The 16,743-nt window shown below is 48.9% G+C and overlaps 1 protein-coding gene across 3 annotated transcripts in view; it reads right to left on the bottom strand.

Moving 5' to 3' along the window:
• Positions 1-3,815: 3,815 nt before the first annotated feature.
• Positions 3,816-16,743, bottom strand: part of Parvg (parvin, gamma) — a 30,182-nt gene continuing 17,254 nt past the window's right edge. For 2 of the 3 annotated variants that reach the window (XM_063264274.1, XM_006241411.4), the window contains exons 13-14: positions 11,154-16,589; positions 3,816-11,066 (exon numbers count right to left, since the gene is read on the bottom strand). In XM_063264274.1, coding sequence (XP_063120344.1) covers positions 16,480-16,589 — 110 coding nt within the window. In that variant the 3' untranslated portion in view covers positions 3,816-11,066; positions 11,154-16,479. Of the gene's footprint in view, positions 11,067-11,153; positions 16,590-16,743 lie in introns of those variants that run through there. The other variant, NM_001130583.1, reaches the window with a different exon arrangement.

The following is a 16,743-nucleotide window of genomic DNA, read 5'->3' as shown; positions in this document are numbered from 1 at the left end:
TTGTGAGCCTAGCCTTTAACGGCTGAGCCATCTCTCCAGCCCTCACATCAATCATTAATCAAGAAAATGACCCAGAGACTTGTGAGAGGCATTTTCTCAACTGATCTCCCCTCCTCCCAGATGACCCTTGCTGTGTCAAGCTGACAGAAAACCAGCCAGTGCAGCCTCAAGGACCACAGTGTGTGTAACCAATGCTCATTGCTACAAACCCTGCCTTTTTCTTTTGTCTCTGTTTTGAGACAGGGTTTCATTACGTCCTCAGGAAGGACTTGAACATGAGACCCTCCTTCCTACCTCAGCCTGTCCAGTAGCTAACACTACAGGCCTACACAGCCAGACCACCACGGGTTGGCTTCTAGTATTCCACCGTTCAGACAGCTACCCTCTTACCTTGGCTGCTTTTTTAAAATCGAACACTTCCTCTGCAGCTGTGAATTATTTTGAACAGTGCAGAATTGTTCACCTATTAAGCTTCTGCTGTTAAATTACATCCACAAAAGCGTTCATTTCAAAACAAAGAGTTTTCTTCTATAAAACACATTGATTAAAATGTCCCCCTGAGAAAGGATTCAGACTCTTATGAAATGTGTACGAGTGCCTAGTGACAGGCCAGTTGCTGGCTCGATTGGGGAGCCTCTCTTCTTGGTGCAGTTGTCTCAAAGCGGGGGCTGTGTGGCCTCAGCTGAGGGTGGAGGGGCTTGTTCCCACAAGGGTGGGCAGCCTACAGAAACCCAGACTCCGATCAGCCTCTTGGGTGTTGAGGATCCAGGCTTTGTGGATGTAAAGACTTTTTTGAGATTCATTTCATTATCTGACACTACTGAGATCAGCTCCCTGCACAGAGTCATCCTGTCTCGGCTACCGCTCCCTGGGAAGCTGGGAGTGCTTAAGACTCCCCTTTCTAGTTTGACTTTTGTTTATTGGTTTTGTTTAGGAGTTTTGAGGGTCTTGCTGTAAAGCCCTGGCTAGCCTGGAACTTGCTATGTAACCCAGGTTGGCCTCAAATTTGTGGCAATCCTCTTGTCTTTGCCTTGAGTGCTAGAATTACCAAGCCCAGCCTAGTTTATGGGCACATGCCTAGGCATGTGCCAGTGCGTGCAAGTGTGCATTCGTGCATGTGTGCATGAATGTGTGCATTCGTGTGTGTGTGTGTGTGTGTGTGTGTGTGTGTGTGTGGTGTGCCTGTGTTCTAGTGTGTGTGGTATCCAGGGGGCAGTCTCGGATGCTATCTCTCAATCACCCTCTACCTCTACCTCAGTTTCTGAGACAGGGTCTCACCAATTGGGCTAGATTTGCTAGAGAGTAAGTGCCTGTCTCTCCTCTCCCAAGTTCAGAGCCCTGGGATTGCAGGTGTTTGCCACAGCACCTCGTTTTTACAAGAGTGTGGGGACCGAACTCAGATCTTGGGCAGAGAACACATTATTAAATCAGCCATCTCCCCAGACCCCCTTCTTTGTGCTTTACAACAGCAAAGTTAGTGTTTGGGACAGAGGTCTGAGCCACACAATGTGGAGGAGACCCAGTGGGCAGGCAAATGAGGGCAGGAGCAGAGACAGGGGCGATGAAGGAGAGAGCCAAGGACCCACCAAGACCTGGAAAGTGCCTGGACCAGATTCCCTCAAGGATTCCAGGAGCCCTGGCCCAGTGCACACCTGAATTGCAGCCGCCAACCTTCAGAGCTGTGAGCGAAGCCAGTCATGTTCTACGAAGCTGTCCAGCTTGTTCGCGCACCTGAGCCTCAGCACCAGAGGTTTTGCCTAGCATTGGCAAGACCCAGGTTTCATCTCCAACACTAAGAAAAAAAAAAAAACAGAAAACAGAAAAAGCCTGCTAACAAGACCAGTGCTCTGCAAACATTAGCATGAAGAGTGATTGGTTCAGCACAAAACCAAGCATCTCTCTGCCTGGCCTTCCTGCTGCTAACACCAAAAGTTCCCCTCATCTGATTCCCTCAGAAATCTCAGCCTTGCCCCCACGCCTGTCATGCATGATTCCCTAGTTCAGCCTGTCAGTCTGTGGCCTGGAGACTACACATCCTGGCGAATGTGTATGTATGCACTCCTGGTATGTACGGACCAAAGGGGATTGGAAACACATAGCCAAGAGCAGGCCACAGTGGGTGTGTGGGCAGCAAGCACTAATGTTTCTTGTCCACCTTCCCATCACGCCATCACTACTCTGTATGTTACACCAAACCCAGGGTATGTCTGCCTGAGGTTGATGTTCCTCCTGTGTGATTTTACTCTTTCTCACAGAGGCTGCTTGACCAACATCCAGCTAAGCGTGTCTGAAGCATTTTACTCTCGAGTAAGGAGTTCCTTAGAGGCATTCGGAAATCCAGGGGCAAGATGACCTTTGTTACCCTGCATAGCTAAAGTCTATCTGGGCAGCAGGCACGGCTCGCCTTCTCCCCCAGTGCCTGAGAGAATGGGAACCCTGTCTGTTCCTGGAAATTAAACAGCCTAGAACTTCCCAGCATCTGGCACAGCTCCCTCTGGGCACGGCATGCTGACCCATAGACGCTTTCAAATCAGAGCTCTGAGGAAACCCGGGTCCAACACACTCTCTCAGTTTACTCAGGGAAGGACTAAGCTGGTACCTAGGGGTGACAGCATGACCCACTCTGCTGTCTACCGAGCCCAGTGGGGCCCCATCTCCCACTGGACCTCAGGCCACCTCAGCTACCCGGGTCCTCATTTCTTGGTGATCCTTTAGCTCTGGGCTTTTGGATCGCATGGCCAGTGGGAAAAGATTCATGGCACCAGTTATAAAATACTCAAGAGCCACATGGAAGCTTGAGGACATGGCCTCCAAGACTACTGTTGCTTGAGCCTCTCCCGATCATCGGAGAACCCAAGCATCCATCAGAACCAGGCTCATCTGCATCTCACTTATTTCATCTCTATTGAGTAGGACTTCACTGGGCTACATCAGATTGCAAGGGAGTCTGGGTAATGTAGTCCAGCACAAGCCCAGTGGGAGGAAGGGGCTTGGTAAGCATCCAGGTTGTCTGGGGCATGGCTGCTGGTGGAAATGGAGAATGTAGCCAAGGCTGGCTGTGGTCTTTGTCTAGTTCTTTATCCATCACTTTGGCTCCCTTCTGGCTGTTTAACCCAAGTGGAGAGGAAAATTCCCATTTTTCACACAAGGCAACTCCGGTTCAGAGAGAGGCCATGGTTTACCCAAGAGCACATGGCTGTTAAGAGATCTGGTTGGAGATGGAGCCTAGCCTTCCAATCATACACCACCGCCTCTCCCTCTAGACAGAGGGAGGGGGGAGGATAAAACAGTGAACTCTGTCATCCCTGTTTTCTTGGCTAAGCTAAGGAGCCCACAAGTCAAGACCAGGGCTCAGGGAAGTGTTAGGAGTTAGTTATAGCTTTAACACAAGCATGGTGGGGAGCCATGGTTGCCAAAAGTTGGGGGCTGGGAGGCAAGGCAGCAGGCCCAGATCTGCCTGACCTGGAAGATTTTTTTTTAATTGGGTATTTCTTATTTACATTTCAAATGTTATTCCCTTTTCCGGTTTCCTGTCCATAAGCTCCCTAACCCTTCCCCCTCCCCTTCGATAAGGGTGTTCCCCTCCTCATCTACCCCCCTTTACTGCTTCTCCCCGCCACAAGCCCCTACACTGGGGGTCCAACCTTGCAGGACCAAGAGCTTCTCCTTCCATTGATGCCCAGCAAGGTTGTCCTTTGCTACATATGCAGTTGGAGCCATGCTGACCTGGAAGATTCAAGAGGTCACCACCAGTGTGTCTTCCAGGTATTTATACAATGCCACCTGCGAGTCCACAGGCAAGACTCAGACAAGGATACTGTCTTCTGGTTTTATTGAAATGAGCAGACACCATAGCCAAGGCAACACTTATAAGGACAGCATTTAATTGGGGCTGGCTTAGAGGTTCAGAGGTTCAGTCCATTATCATCAAGGCAAGAGCATGGCAGCATCCAGGCAGACATGGTGCTGAAGGAGCTGAGAGTTCTACATCTTGTTCCAAAGGCAAACAGAAGATTGGCTTCCAGGGAGCTAGGATGAGAGTCTTAAAGCCCACCCCCACAGTGACACACTTCCTTCACCAAGGCCACACCTCCTAATAGTGCCACACCCTGGGCCAAACGTTCTCAAATCACCACAGATACATAGAATGCTTCTCAGTTCCTGGCTCTAAATGCCAACTGTGAACGAGATCCCTGGCCAGATACCTCACATCACTGCAAGCTCACTGGGATGGAGGAGGGGACCCTCAGCCCTGTCTTTTAGAAAAGAGGTGGTGGTAGCAGTGGCCAGGAGGAAGAGGAGGATGGTGATGTTGGCAGTGTATTGATGAAGCTGATGATGACAGTGAAGATGGTGATGCTGGTGATGATGCTGGTGATGATGATGGTGGTGGTGGTGATAATGGTGGTGGTGGTGGTGATGATGGTGGTGGTGGTGATGATAATGGTGTTGGTGATGGTGATGCTGGTGATGATGATGGTGATGATGGTGGTGGTGATGATGACGATGACAATGGTGATCATCTGGTATTGATGGTAACAGAGATGATGGTAGTGATGGTGATTGTGGCAGTAAAGATAATGGTGCAGTGACTGTGATGCTGCCAGTGGTGATGATGGTGGTGGTGATGATAATGGTGTTGGTGATGGTGATGCTGGTGATGATGATGGTGATGATGATGGTGGTGGTGATGATGACGATGACAATGGTGATCATCTGGTATTGATGGTAACAGAGATGATGGTAGTGATGGTGATTGTGGTAGTAAAGATAATGGTGCAGTGACTGTGATGCTGCCAGTGGTGATGACGGTGCTCATGGTATCATGTAATACTTTATTGAGTGACATGTCTACTCATACTTCCAGCTCCTTAGATAGATTCTCTTAGTAACTTTCACTAAAATCTCATGAAGGTTTGACTCCTTCTTGCTCCCACTTAACAGACAAGGACTCCACTATCTAGGGACTTAGGGATCTATCCAGATTCTCCTGCAGGGAAAAGATGTATTCAGGGACCACATGGCAGACGCCGGCCCAGACGTTGCGTCCAAGCCAGCATGACAAGCAATGGGCCTTGACCTCCCCACTCCACAATCTCTCTACACCTGCTCCAAGCCTCGCACAAAGAAAGTACACACCGGGAGGCCTATCGATCAGTGCAGACGTGAGGGCTCTTGGGTGGTGAATCTCCTTTTTGGTGTTGTCAATCTGTATGAAAGGCGTGTGGGTGAATGAAAGAATTCTGGCACTTGTTGGCCAGCCTGGAGCCAATGGGTCAAGCCTTGGAAAACTCATTTCTGGGTATTCTCCTTGTCTGTTCTCCACATACCCAGGCCTCCTCACAATCTGTGACCCCCGCTGATGGAGAGGACCGGGATGCTTCCTGGGCTGTCCCTGCCATGCAGCTGGTGAGGACCCCTGGAGTTCTGAAATGGAATGAGCTGCAGGCCCTCCACCAGACTTATAAGGAAAGGAGACAGAGGCTGTGGGGGGAAGGGCAGCTTTGATCCATAGCCAAAAGAGTGGGGAGTGGGCAACACTTCTCTAGACAAGCTGTTCCTCACCAGCTGACTTCGGTAAAAAGAAATAAAAATCACTAACACCATCTGTTCCCAGAGCGGGGCTGCTTTGGGGCCGGGGGCTCCCCAGGCTCCTGTGGCCAGACCCAGTTTCAGAAGCTGAGACAGCTGCCCCTAGATTATTTTGGGAAGCGGCTCAACTCGGAGGCACCCCGGCCTTCGAGGCATTTCCCATCACTCATGAAGCTGTCTGCATGCCCCACCAGGGCTGCCAGCTCCTCTAGTTCTGGATGTCTTCCCATTCAGCCCACTATAATTATCCTGCTTCTAACTTCTTCTCCAACAGCAGTTGCAACTGGAGTCAGATTTCACGTCATGGAGGAGGAGGGAACAGCGGCTGGACAGTGGAACAGGCCTGGGAAGGGTTTTTTCTCCCGTCAGCCTCCTGTGGGGCCACTTCTCCCATGCACCCCTAACACCCCATTCCCTCAGGGGATAGTGTCTCTCTGGCTGGGTAGCATGAAGCCTCTTGAGCAGAAATGACATCAGCCTAGAGAGAGCTTGGGGATGTCAGGCACTAACCAAGCAAGCGAAGCCTGAGAGAGGCACAAGGGAGACTAGACTATGAGTCAGCAGCTCCCGAGGTGCCCAGAGGCTAGACAAGGGTGAGAGCAGCTTTCACAGAGGCCAGGATCCTGAAACAAGATCACTGGGGCTGTGGTAGGATTGAAGTTAGCGGAGACAAGGCAGGGAGACAAGTGACCTAGACTTCAGGATGCAAGAAGACAGAGTATGAGCTGAAGAGAAGCACAGGTTTTAGTGCCCAGGTTGGAAAGAATGGACCACAGATCTCAAGTATCATGACATTAGAAGGGTAGATCAAAGAGAGCAAAACAGGGCGGCCAGAGGCAGAGTCAGGACAGAAAGCCCTGATTTGGAGGTGAGGAGTTTGAACGGCACCCATCAGAGTAGCCAGGCTCTGGATAGTAAAGACAAATTGAGTCAAAAAGAAGCAGCCTGGTAGCTGCCCAGAGCTGAGGGAAGGAGGCAGAGTTATTACCCATTAAGGATGGTTTCTGTGTGGAAAGAAATCCGGAGAGGGTGATGGTCCTTCAGTCACATGATTGAACCCAGCACTGCTGAGCCACATGGAGACCCATCATGGAGATGACCCGGATGTTAAAGCCATGACCTCACAAGCATAAGGACCTCCGTTCAAACCTGCCTTAGGGTTCCCATTGCTGTGGTAAAACACCAGGACCAAAAGCATCTTGAGAAAGAAAGGGTTTGTTTCCATTTAGGGCTTATCGGTCATCATTCAGGGAAGCCAAGGCAGGAGCCCAAGAACTGAAGCAGAATTCATAGAGGGACAGAGCTTACCTGCTCACTCCCTGTGGCTTGCTCAGCCTGCACCCAGCATTGCCCACAGTAAGTTGTGCCTCCAATATCAATCATCATTAAGAAAATGCACCACAGGCTTCACCACAGGCTGCTCTGGTGGGTGTATTTTCTCAACTGAGGTTCCCTCTTCCCGAGGACTCTAGCTTGTGTCAAATTGACCAAACTATCCAGCCCAGAGCCCCAAGAATCCACTTTCGAAAGGCTGGTGTGGTGATGGGCATTTATAACACTGGCACTGAGGAATAGAGACAGGTGGATCTCTAGTTTCACTGACCGGCCAGCCAAGTCTACCTGTTGAGACCCAGGCCATTAAAAGACTGTCTAGCCAGGTGGTAATGGTGCAGGCCTTCGATCCCAGCACTGGAGAGACAGAGGCAGGTAGATCTCTGAGTTTGAGTCCAGCCTAGTCTACTGAGGGAGCTCCAGGACAGCCAGGGCTACACAGAGAAACCCTGTCTTGAAAAATAAACTAACAAAAGCAACAGTAACAACAAAAGAAGATTCTGTCTAAAAGAATTAAATAAAAAGTTAGAAAGAAAACAGCAACTGAAGAAAGATACCCAGGAATGTCCTTAGACGCTCATAAGCACAGGCACATGAGAAGAAACTCAGAGCTGAGCTGGAGCAGTGCCCTTGTGGGGGAGGGGTGGGAACTGTAGAGAACGGAGGACCCAACCAACAGCCCCTCCTCCAGGAAAGCGGAAGTGGTGAAGTCTGCAGCAGGAAGTCAGGACCCAGATAGAGGAATGGGGATTAGAGTTTGAAATCACCATGTCCCCCATAGTCTGTAGGGCCCCATAATCTGTGGGAACTGCAGGGAGAGGCCTGAGGCCGGCAAACACTGCCCTTCGTCACATGGGTCAGGGGAGAGATCTCCCTGGAGTGTTCGGCTGGGAACAGAAGGCATGCAGACCCGGCGCAGTCTCAGAGCTCAGGCAGCCCAACCTCCAATCACAGGGAGGGTGCTTAGGTCAGCATTACCTCAGTGGTGAGGACAGTGTCCTCTTGACCCACCAAGCAGGCTCCTGTTCTGCCTCCTAAGACCAGATGAAGGTGAAGGTGTGACTTGGGGGTGGGGTACTTACCTGGCCAGTGCTGTGCTTACGACCAACCCCCAGAGCCCATTGTGCTTGCGACCAGACCCCACAGCCCAGAGGCTTGCTAACCACTATTTTTACTCTCACGGGCCCCAAGAAATATTGTAAAAGAAACTCAGTGCTCAGTGACATAAAATCCATGATGTACATTTTTGCTGGGCGTGCAATTTTGTTTGGCAAGACAGCCATAAATCATAATCAGAAGAATCGATCAAAGGGAAGAAGCCCAGAAATATCCCAGATGACAGATCAGTAGACGGAAGTGTTTAAACACACGTATAAATAGGCCTCGGGTGCAACGGAGGTAGAAGGAAGTGTGAGCATGGTGAGAACTGGGGGATATTTTAAATGACCTAAATGGATTCCCGAGACGATAGAGCTCAACGTCTCAGGTTGGATAAAACGGGGATAAAAGCGGAGGTGACTAGGACGGATCAATGGACTTTAAAACAGGAGAAAGCGTGAGACACCGGAAGGCTGCAAAGAGCTACAGCACAGATGGAGCGCTGGCCCAGCGGGTGTGTGCGAGCCCCTGCCTTTGTTCCCCAGCACTGGAAATAAAAGGAAAACCAAAAATACAGCATCCAAGTGTGACAAGGTCCAAAGCTACTCAACCTGGCATTGAGGAAGAATTGGGGGGAAGGTGACAGAAAACAATTGTTTGCAGAAATAATGGCCAAAGCCCTCCCGGATTTCATAGCCCCACAGAACCAAAATTCTCCACAGACTCAAAACACAAGACAAATGTACAAACTCACGCCAAGACTCTTCAGGGTCCCATGACTAAAAAAACAGAATAAATTGAAAATCACATAAAACAGGCAAGTAGAAAAAGAGACAGCCAACAAACCAGAGAGGAGGAATGGCCGCCTTCTTGCTGTGAAATTTATAAGCTGGAAGACACCATAAGAAAATCCTGCAAGAACAATTTAAAGAAAGAGAAGCAGGACAGAATGATAGAGGGCACAGAGGTGAAAATAAATACTAAACAAACAAACAAACGAATGGAGAGACGGTTCTTCTAAAGGACCCGAGTTCTGTTCTCAGCATCTCAGTAGGACAGCTCACAAGAGCCTGTAAATCCTGCTCCAGGGGATTTGGCGCCCTCTTCTGGCTGTCACAAGCACTGCAGGCACACAGGCATACATCCCGTAGTTGAAAATTAAGTAAACCTTAAACATAAATAAAAAGAGAAAAAGAAAACCCTGTCCATTTGAAGTTTCATACACAGAGATCTGTTTTTTTTTCAGACACACCAGAAGATGGAGTCAGATCCCATTACAGATGGTTGTGAGCACAATGTGGTTGCTGGGACTTAAACTCAGGACCTCTGGAAGAACAGTCAGTGCTCTTAACCACTAAGCCATCTCTCCAACCCTAAGATCTGTTTCTTTAAAGTGAACCCATTCCCGAAGGTACAGACTCCCTGCCACTCTGGTAAAGGCTGAAAAAAGCTGCTCACCTCTGGGCTGAGTTTGTCCCCTGAAGCCTGCAGGCTAGAAACATAATACACCCCCACATGCAGGTGCTGGAAGAGGAACTATATGAAGCTTCAGGTCACCAGGGTCCACCTCCATGAGTACATGCAGCTCAAAGCTGCCTCTCCAAGGTCCATCCCGCTTTTCCTTCTACTATGAGATGAGAGCCAGGAGTGTAGCCCCTTCATCCTGGATTCCCCAGCCTTGAGAATTGTTAAGAGGCAAACCTTTGTTCTTTATAAATCTTCCAACCTCAAGTATCCTGTGATCGCAGCAGAAAAGGACTAGATACCACCACACTTGGCATTTTTATAAGGGCCTGGAAACCAAACTGAAGCCCTTGCAATTACAAAGCCCATATCTAGCAACTGTGTCATCCTCACATTTCCAAGTTGGGGGGGGTGACATGAAATGGTCTCAGGTCACAGGGTTATAAATCCCATAGCAAGTGTTCTTATCGGAGGCCCAGGGAGGGAGTCCAGAGAAAGGAATAGAGGGTGAGAGTTGAGGATAAGCAGGCAGATCTCTGTGAGTTCGAAGCCAGACTGGTCTATATCATGAGTTCCACAATAGTCAGGACTAAATAGTGAGACCTTGGAGAGAGTGGGGGGGGGGGAGGAAGAGGAAAAAGAAAAGTAGGCAGGCAAGAAGAAGAAACAAATGGCTGTGGGCTAGAAATGCAGGCAGCTACCAGGAGATGAAAAAGATATCCTCCCTGGTTACAGCCCTACCGGCACCTTAACTCCAGACTTCCAGCATTTAGAACCATGGGAGCACGGCAGCCGTAGGAGAATGGCATAGATTTACACCAGAGATGCGCCAAGAACAAGAAAGTTCCTCACACCTGTAACTCCGGCTCTATAGGATCCAACCCCTTAGCTGGACCTTGCGGGCACCTGCACTCAGGTTCGTATATGCATGCACAGACTTAAAAATGAATCTTTAAAAAGCGTGAATGGAATGGCCACCATAATCAAAGCGGGGTGTTCAGGACCAGGCATGATGGCGCATAGCAGTAATGCCAGCACACAGAGGCAGAATCAGGCGACCAGCCATGCAAGGTCTTCCTGGGTTACATAGTGAGGCCAGAGGCCAGCCTGGGATACACGCCATCTGTGGTAGATGGTCTCAGTTGTCAACTTGACTACATCTGGAATTAACTAAAACCCAAACGGCTGGGCACTCCTGTGGGGGGTCTTTTCTTACTTAAATCGTTTTAAGAGGGAAGACCCACTTCTAATCGGGATCTTTGAGATAAGGAGATATACCTTCAATCCCGATCTATTGAGGTGAGAAGAGCCACCTTTTAACCCAGGCCACACCTCTGGTAGCAGCCGATGTAGAAGATGCTGAAGAAGGAAGCTTGCTCTCTGGCTGCCTTCCCTTGCTCTCACTCTCGCTAGCAAGTTCACTCCTTGAAGCATTAGAGCCTGTTTCTTCAGGATTCTGGTATATACTGACGACCAGCCGAGCCATCCAGCCTTATGGACTGAACAGCTACTGGACCCTTGGATGCTCCGTTTGCAAGCAGCCACTGTTGCCCTGGTTGGATCAAAGCCTCTAAGCCATTCTAATAAATGCCCTTCCCTGGGTTCGGTCCCCAGCTCCGAAAAAAAAAAAAAAAACAAAAAAAAAAAACAAAAACAAAAACAAAAACAAAATAAATGCCCTTCCCCTTTCTACACACGCACACACACACACACACACACACGCACACACACACATATGCACACACACATACATGCACACACATATATATGGAGAGAGACACGCATACATATAGACTACATATATATATATGTAACTGTATATACATATGTATGTGTATATATATGGAGAGAGAAAGAGAAAGAGAGAGAGAGGGAGGGAGAGAGATATTCATTTTATAAGTTCTGTTTCTCTAGAGAAGCCTGACTAATACAAGATCACACTAGGAGTCTGTGGGCAACAGAGTGGATTATTGTTTTTTTATTCTTTTTTTTTTCCCCAGAGCTGGGGACTGAACCCAGGGCCTTGCGCTTGCTAGGCAAGCGCTCTACCACTGAGCTAAATCCCCAACCCCGGATTATTGTTTTTTAAACGAGGACTTGAAGTTGGGAGTAAAGAGATAGGGGTTGATCTGGAAGGAGGTAAGGGGAGGAGTTGGGTGAATATGATCAAAATACATTATATGAAATTCTCAAAGTACTAATAAAATATTTTAAATTACAACAGGGTAAAGGAGGGACGGAGAAGAGGGTGGAGAGGAGATGAAGAAGGGTGAGAGGTTGGGGGGAAAGGAGATGAAGGAGCAGAGGGTGACAGGTGGAGGGGAGGTCCCCAACTTAGTGACCCAGCTTCCCAAAGTCCTAAGCCATCAGTCATCCCCCACTTGACTGAAGGGTCAGCACAACTCCAGTCAAAATCTCAAAGCTCTTTTAAAAACAGAGAAGGACAAATTGATCCCAAGTTTATATCGAGATCGAATGAATTCAAAGCGCTCTCAAGATTCAACACTGCTTCTCGAAGAGAGAACAGAGCCGGGGAACCCACTGCTTGGCTTCATGACTTCATGGACCCAGTAGTAAGGACATTGGCGCTGGCACCGTGGTGCACACTGCACACATGATGAGCACGGCCCATGGAAAATGCATGGCAAACTGATTTTGCACCGAGCCACCGGGGAGAATTGGTGGGCAAAGGGAAGTCTTTACAACAAATTGGGCTGGAATGAGGAGGTACCCGCCGGGGAAAATTACAGTTCACCCTTTGCCCTCGGTGTAAGGATTAACTCAGAATGCATCCAACACTACATATGAAGCTTAAAGTGCAGTAATTTTTCTATACCAGGAGGGAGAAAGGCAAATGGGGCTAGATAGCTCTGTGGCTAAAAGTGCTTACTGCTCTTCCAGAGGGTCAGACTCCATCCCGGCCCCCACATCAGGCCGGGAACCCCAGTCCCAGGGGATCCAACGTGCAATTATTTTTTATGGCAAATTACTTAAGCAATTTACCAAGGATGATACAGGGGTGGGAAAGAGAAGTCACTGCCTGAGATGCATGCTGCCCCTCGCCCACCTGTGCTATGTGGAGGCAAGTTTACCGTGATAAGATTTAGATGACGCCATGGTGTGGGGGGCAATGGCAGGGTGGTGACCTCTCTCTCTCCTCTCTGACAGACACCAACCCACCCTACCCACACCCTCCTCATGAAGACAAAAGACGAGCATCTCTGAGCCCGGACGAGGGTTCTTGACAGCCACCATAGGAGCATCTGCCAGTCCCTCCATAGTGCAAGCCCCAGCCACCACAACTGTGGGACAGACTACCAGTGATTTAAACTGCCCAGTCTGTTGGGAATTTTATTACAGTATCCAGAACTGACTAATATGGATTCTCAAAAGTGTTAGTCATTAGAGGAAAAACAGTGAAAATCAAAAACACTGTGGACACCAGCCCACCCTCTTGAGTGGCGGACATTGAAAAGATAGATGATGGCAAGTGCTCGCAAGATGCAGAGTAAGGGAGCCCTTGGGCACCCCAGGTGGGGCTGAAGACAGTACATTGACTTCCAAAAACCCTTTTGTTTGGTTTCAGACCCTGCAACAAGGGGCTGAGGTGCATATTTTACACACCAAAACAGGCCTGGCCTCTAGGTTCTCCCAGCATCCCTCAGTCCCTACCTGTTCCCAACCCTAAACTTTCGATCCCAGTATATATAACCTAGATGATTTGGTCTCCCTGCTCTCCCCCTCCCCACTTCCTTCCCATGGTGGCTTCCCTGGCTTCTTTCACTGAGGGCTAGTGAACGTGCCTGTCTGAAAGCAGCTTCCCAATAAACCTGTGTGTGTGTGTGTGTATATATATACGTATCTACATATGTATGTACATACATACACACATACACATACATATATATACACACATACACATACACACATACACACATACACACACATACACACATACACACATACACATACACACATACACACATACACACATACACATACACACATACACACATACACACACATACACACATACATGTGCACATGTACACACATACATATACTTATACACATACACACATACACACATACATGTACACACGTACACATATACACACATACATGTACACACATACACACATACACACATACACTTACATACACATATACACACATACACACATACACACACATGCACGTACACACGTACACACATACACACATACATTTACATACACACATACACTTACATACACATATACACACACATACACACACATACACGTACATACATACACACATACACACACATACACACATACACACGTACACACATACACACACATACATGTACACATGTACACACATACACATATACACTTACACACATACACACACATACACACATACATGTACACATGTACACACATACACACATACACGTACACACATACACACATACATGTACACACATACACTTACATACACATATACACACATACACACATACATACACACATACATATATACATACATACGGCTTGAATTGGCTCATTTCACCAGCAGAGAAAGAACTTACATTTCTCAGTATCTTACAGAACAAAACATACAATTACTGTACCAATCAACCGTGTCAGTCTTGTGCATTCACCTAGGGAAAGGGATGGGAAGTGTTCCTACACAGACTTGAACATGAAAAGCAATCTGAGAACCATGAATGGCGATCCCTGTAGACTCCATAGAAACTGGAGTAAAGAGAGCCCTCGAGCTTTGGAGGCAGTGCATGCACGGATGAATGATTGGCCCCCATGGGGGGCGGGGGTCGTCTTCAGCAAACAGAAGGGTGGGCTGTAGGGTCACTGTGGAAACAGCAGAGTTGCATCAGGGAAAGAAACCCCACACTGTTACTGTAAATATTATTTGGGGGTTTCTATCCCACCTTAGATCACTTCGCTCCCAAATAAAAGACAGCAAGCCTCTAAATTTATGATAAGCCTTAAAGCACTAGAGCCAGGCAGATATCAACCCTCTGGGCCATTCTGTCTTCTTTCTTGTCAATAACTCTAAGATAGCACATGCGTGATCCGCCCCGCCTCTCCTGCTCCAACAGGCCAGCCCTCATGGCTATGAGCTCATAACCCACTTACCCCATAGCACCTTCTTCCTTCTTCCCCTCCCTCCCCTTGTGGCCTCTGCCCCAGACCCCCAGCCCAGGAACCAAAGGTTCGCCTACCTCTCTTCTGCCCAGCTCCTGGCTGTAGGTGTCTTTATTCAAACAGTAGTTTTAAATTAAGGAGCAGAGTATGCAGAACATAAGCTGGTATACGTGAGAATTCAACTAGACTTGGGATGCAGAGCAATGCAGAGAAATGCAGAGAAATGCAGAGCAGTAGACCAACCCCACCACAGTGAAGAAGGCCACTCGCTCGGTGATGGCAGCTTCTAAAAAATGCAGAAAAGGCAGGACACAAAGTGGATCCGCCCTTCTAACGCCAGGGCTCTGACAGGAGGGACATCAGGTGACCGGGTTGAGCCTTCTGCTTGGAGGGATTCGATTGCCTATGTTAGTCTGCTATCATTAAGCCGTGCATTTAAATGGGGAAATGTTATTTATTCCTCAACAAAGTTACAAAAATGATTTTCCTTATGTCCAAATCTCCTATCAGACAGGAGGTGAGGAGGTGGAGGTGAGGACATGAAGGGGCCACGGGGACAAGCAAGCAGGGAAGGAGGGAGGGAACCAAGAGCCTAGGAGGTGACTGTGGATTCCGGCTTTGGTCTACCAAGCCCCAGTAAAGAAGCAGAGAGGTTCAAGCTTGTACGGTGCCTCAGGATGCTCCAAAGAGAAGAGACAAGGCACAGAGGAAGGTCTCCATGGAAGGATTACCTGAGCAGGTAGAGAGAGCCAGGCTTCAGCTACTGTGATATAGAGGCCTCTGATATAGAAGAGGGACATGTCCCAGGGGCAGCAGGACAGATATCTGATGGGACTGTCTAAGACTGATGAGTGGCCTGCCTAGGGCCAAAGGGACAGGTAGAAGGCGTTGGGTAGGGAGAAGCCCCAGGTCACCTAGCTGCACCCACTGTCTTTGTAGGGGTGACCTGCCCTGTCAGACTCTACTCCAAAGTTCCCCAAAGGCAAAACTCACCCCAAACCTCAAAGACTTTGCTCACAGGGGCTAGGAGCTGGGCAAACAAGGAATAGCCCAGAAGAGTAACGATGAGGCTAACCTCCTACATCCCTGCACCCCTGAATCCCTACACCTCTATATCTCTGTACCCCTGGACCCCCATACCATGCATCTTCCCCCACGGCTTCTCCTCCAGCCTGGACCCAGCTCAGTTCTTTAGCTGTTTCTCTCTCTTTGAACAAGACACTAAGTCTCACAGGACACAATGCAGACCAGAGATAACTTGAGCCCAAGAATCAACTCCAGGTTCTCTTTCCCTGGGGGCTCAGGGCAGAGCTCAGGACTGCAGCTGTAAGGAGAGCCTGGCCAGGGTCCTCTGACATGGGGTCTACATGTTTCTCTGGTCTTTGGGAGGGTTCTGGGCTCATCACCCCAAGTGGAAGGGAGATGATCAGGAACTAAGTATGTAGAGACCATGGCCTGAGACCATCAGTCTTGATGCCAAAGAGCCTTTGGCTGGGGATGGTCAGCTTTGTGGGGTCTGAGCAGCCACTAACTGCTCCAGTAGACAGACTGGAGGGCTGATAGGGCTGGTCTAGCCTGGGAACCAAACTCTTTTTTGCCACAGTTAAAGGCTAACCCAGGCATGCAGAGTCCCCCTCGCCCACTTAAATACAATTCATAAAGCAGGGGTGGGTACAAGATTGGTCCCCATCTGGTGGGGTCAAAGGCAAGCAAGACAGGTGTGGGAAGGAAGCATGTCACCAACCCACAGTAACAAGGCTGGTGTGGGAAGATCTAGGACTGCTGTGTCCTCCAGAGGTGGCAGCCCCTGAGAAACAGCTTGGAGAGGTAGTGGTGACTATTTTGGGGTACCATGGTGTGCCCTGTCGCCCACTGCCCTCAGTGAATGCTTCTGGAATAGTCCGTAAAGTATTCGCAGTGTGCTCTTGGTGTCCTTGTTCACAATATCTGTGGGCAGAGGGAGTAAAGCAGCCTGTTAGGCCAGGACAGGAAGGAGCATTTGTCCCTAGGGATGGGGGAGGGTCCATGCTACAAGAAAAATCTCCTGCAAACAGGGACAAGGAACTCAAGACCCAGTGCCAACCACATGACATATATTGGT

This window comes from Rattus norvegicus, chromosome 7 (assembly GCF_036323735.1).
Source record: "Rattus norvegicus strain BN/NHsdMcwi chromosome 7, GRCr8, whole genome shotgun sequence".
Classification (NCBI taxonomy): Eukaryota; Metazoa; Chordata; class Mammalia; order Rodentia; family Muridae; genus Rattus; species Rattus norvegicus.
Note: the sequence above shows the minus strand (reverse complement) of the source record. Positions and strands in the feature narration are given on the sequence as shown.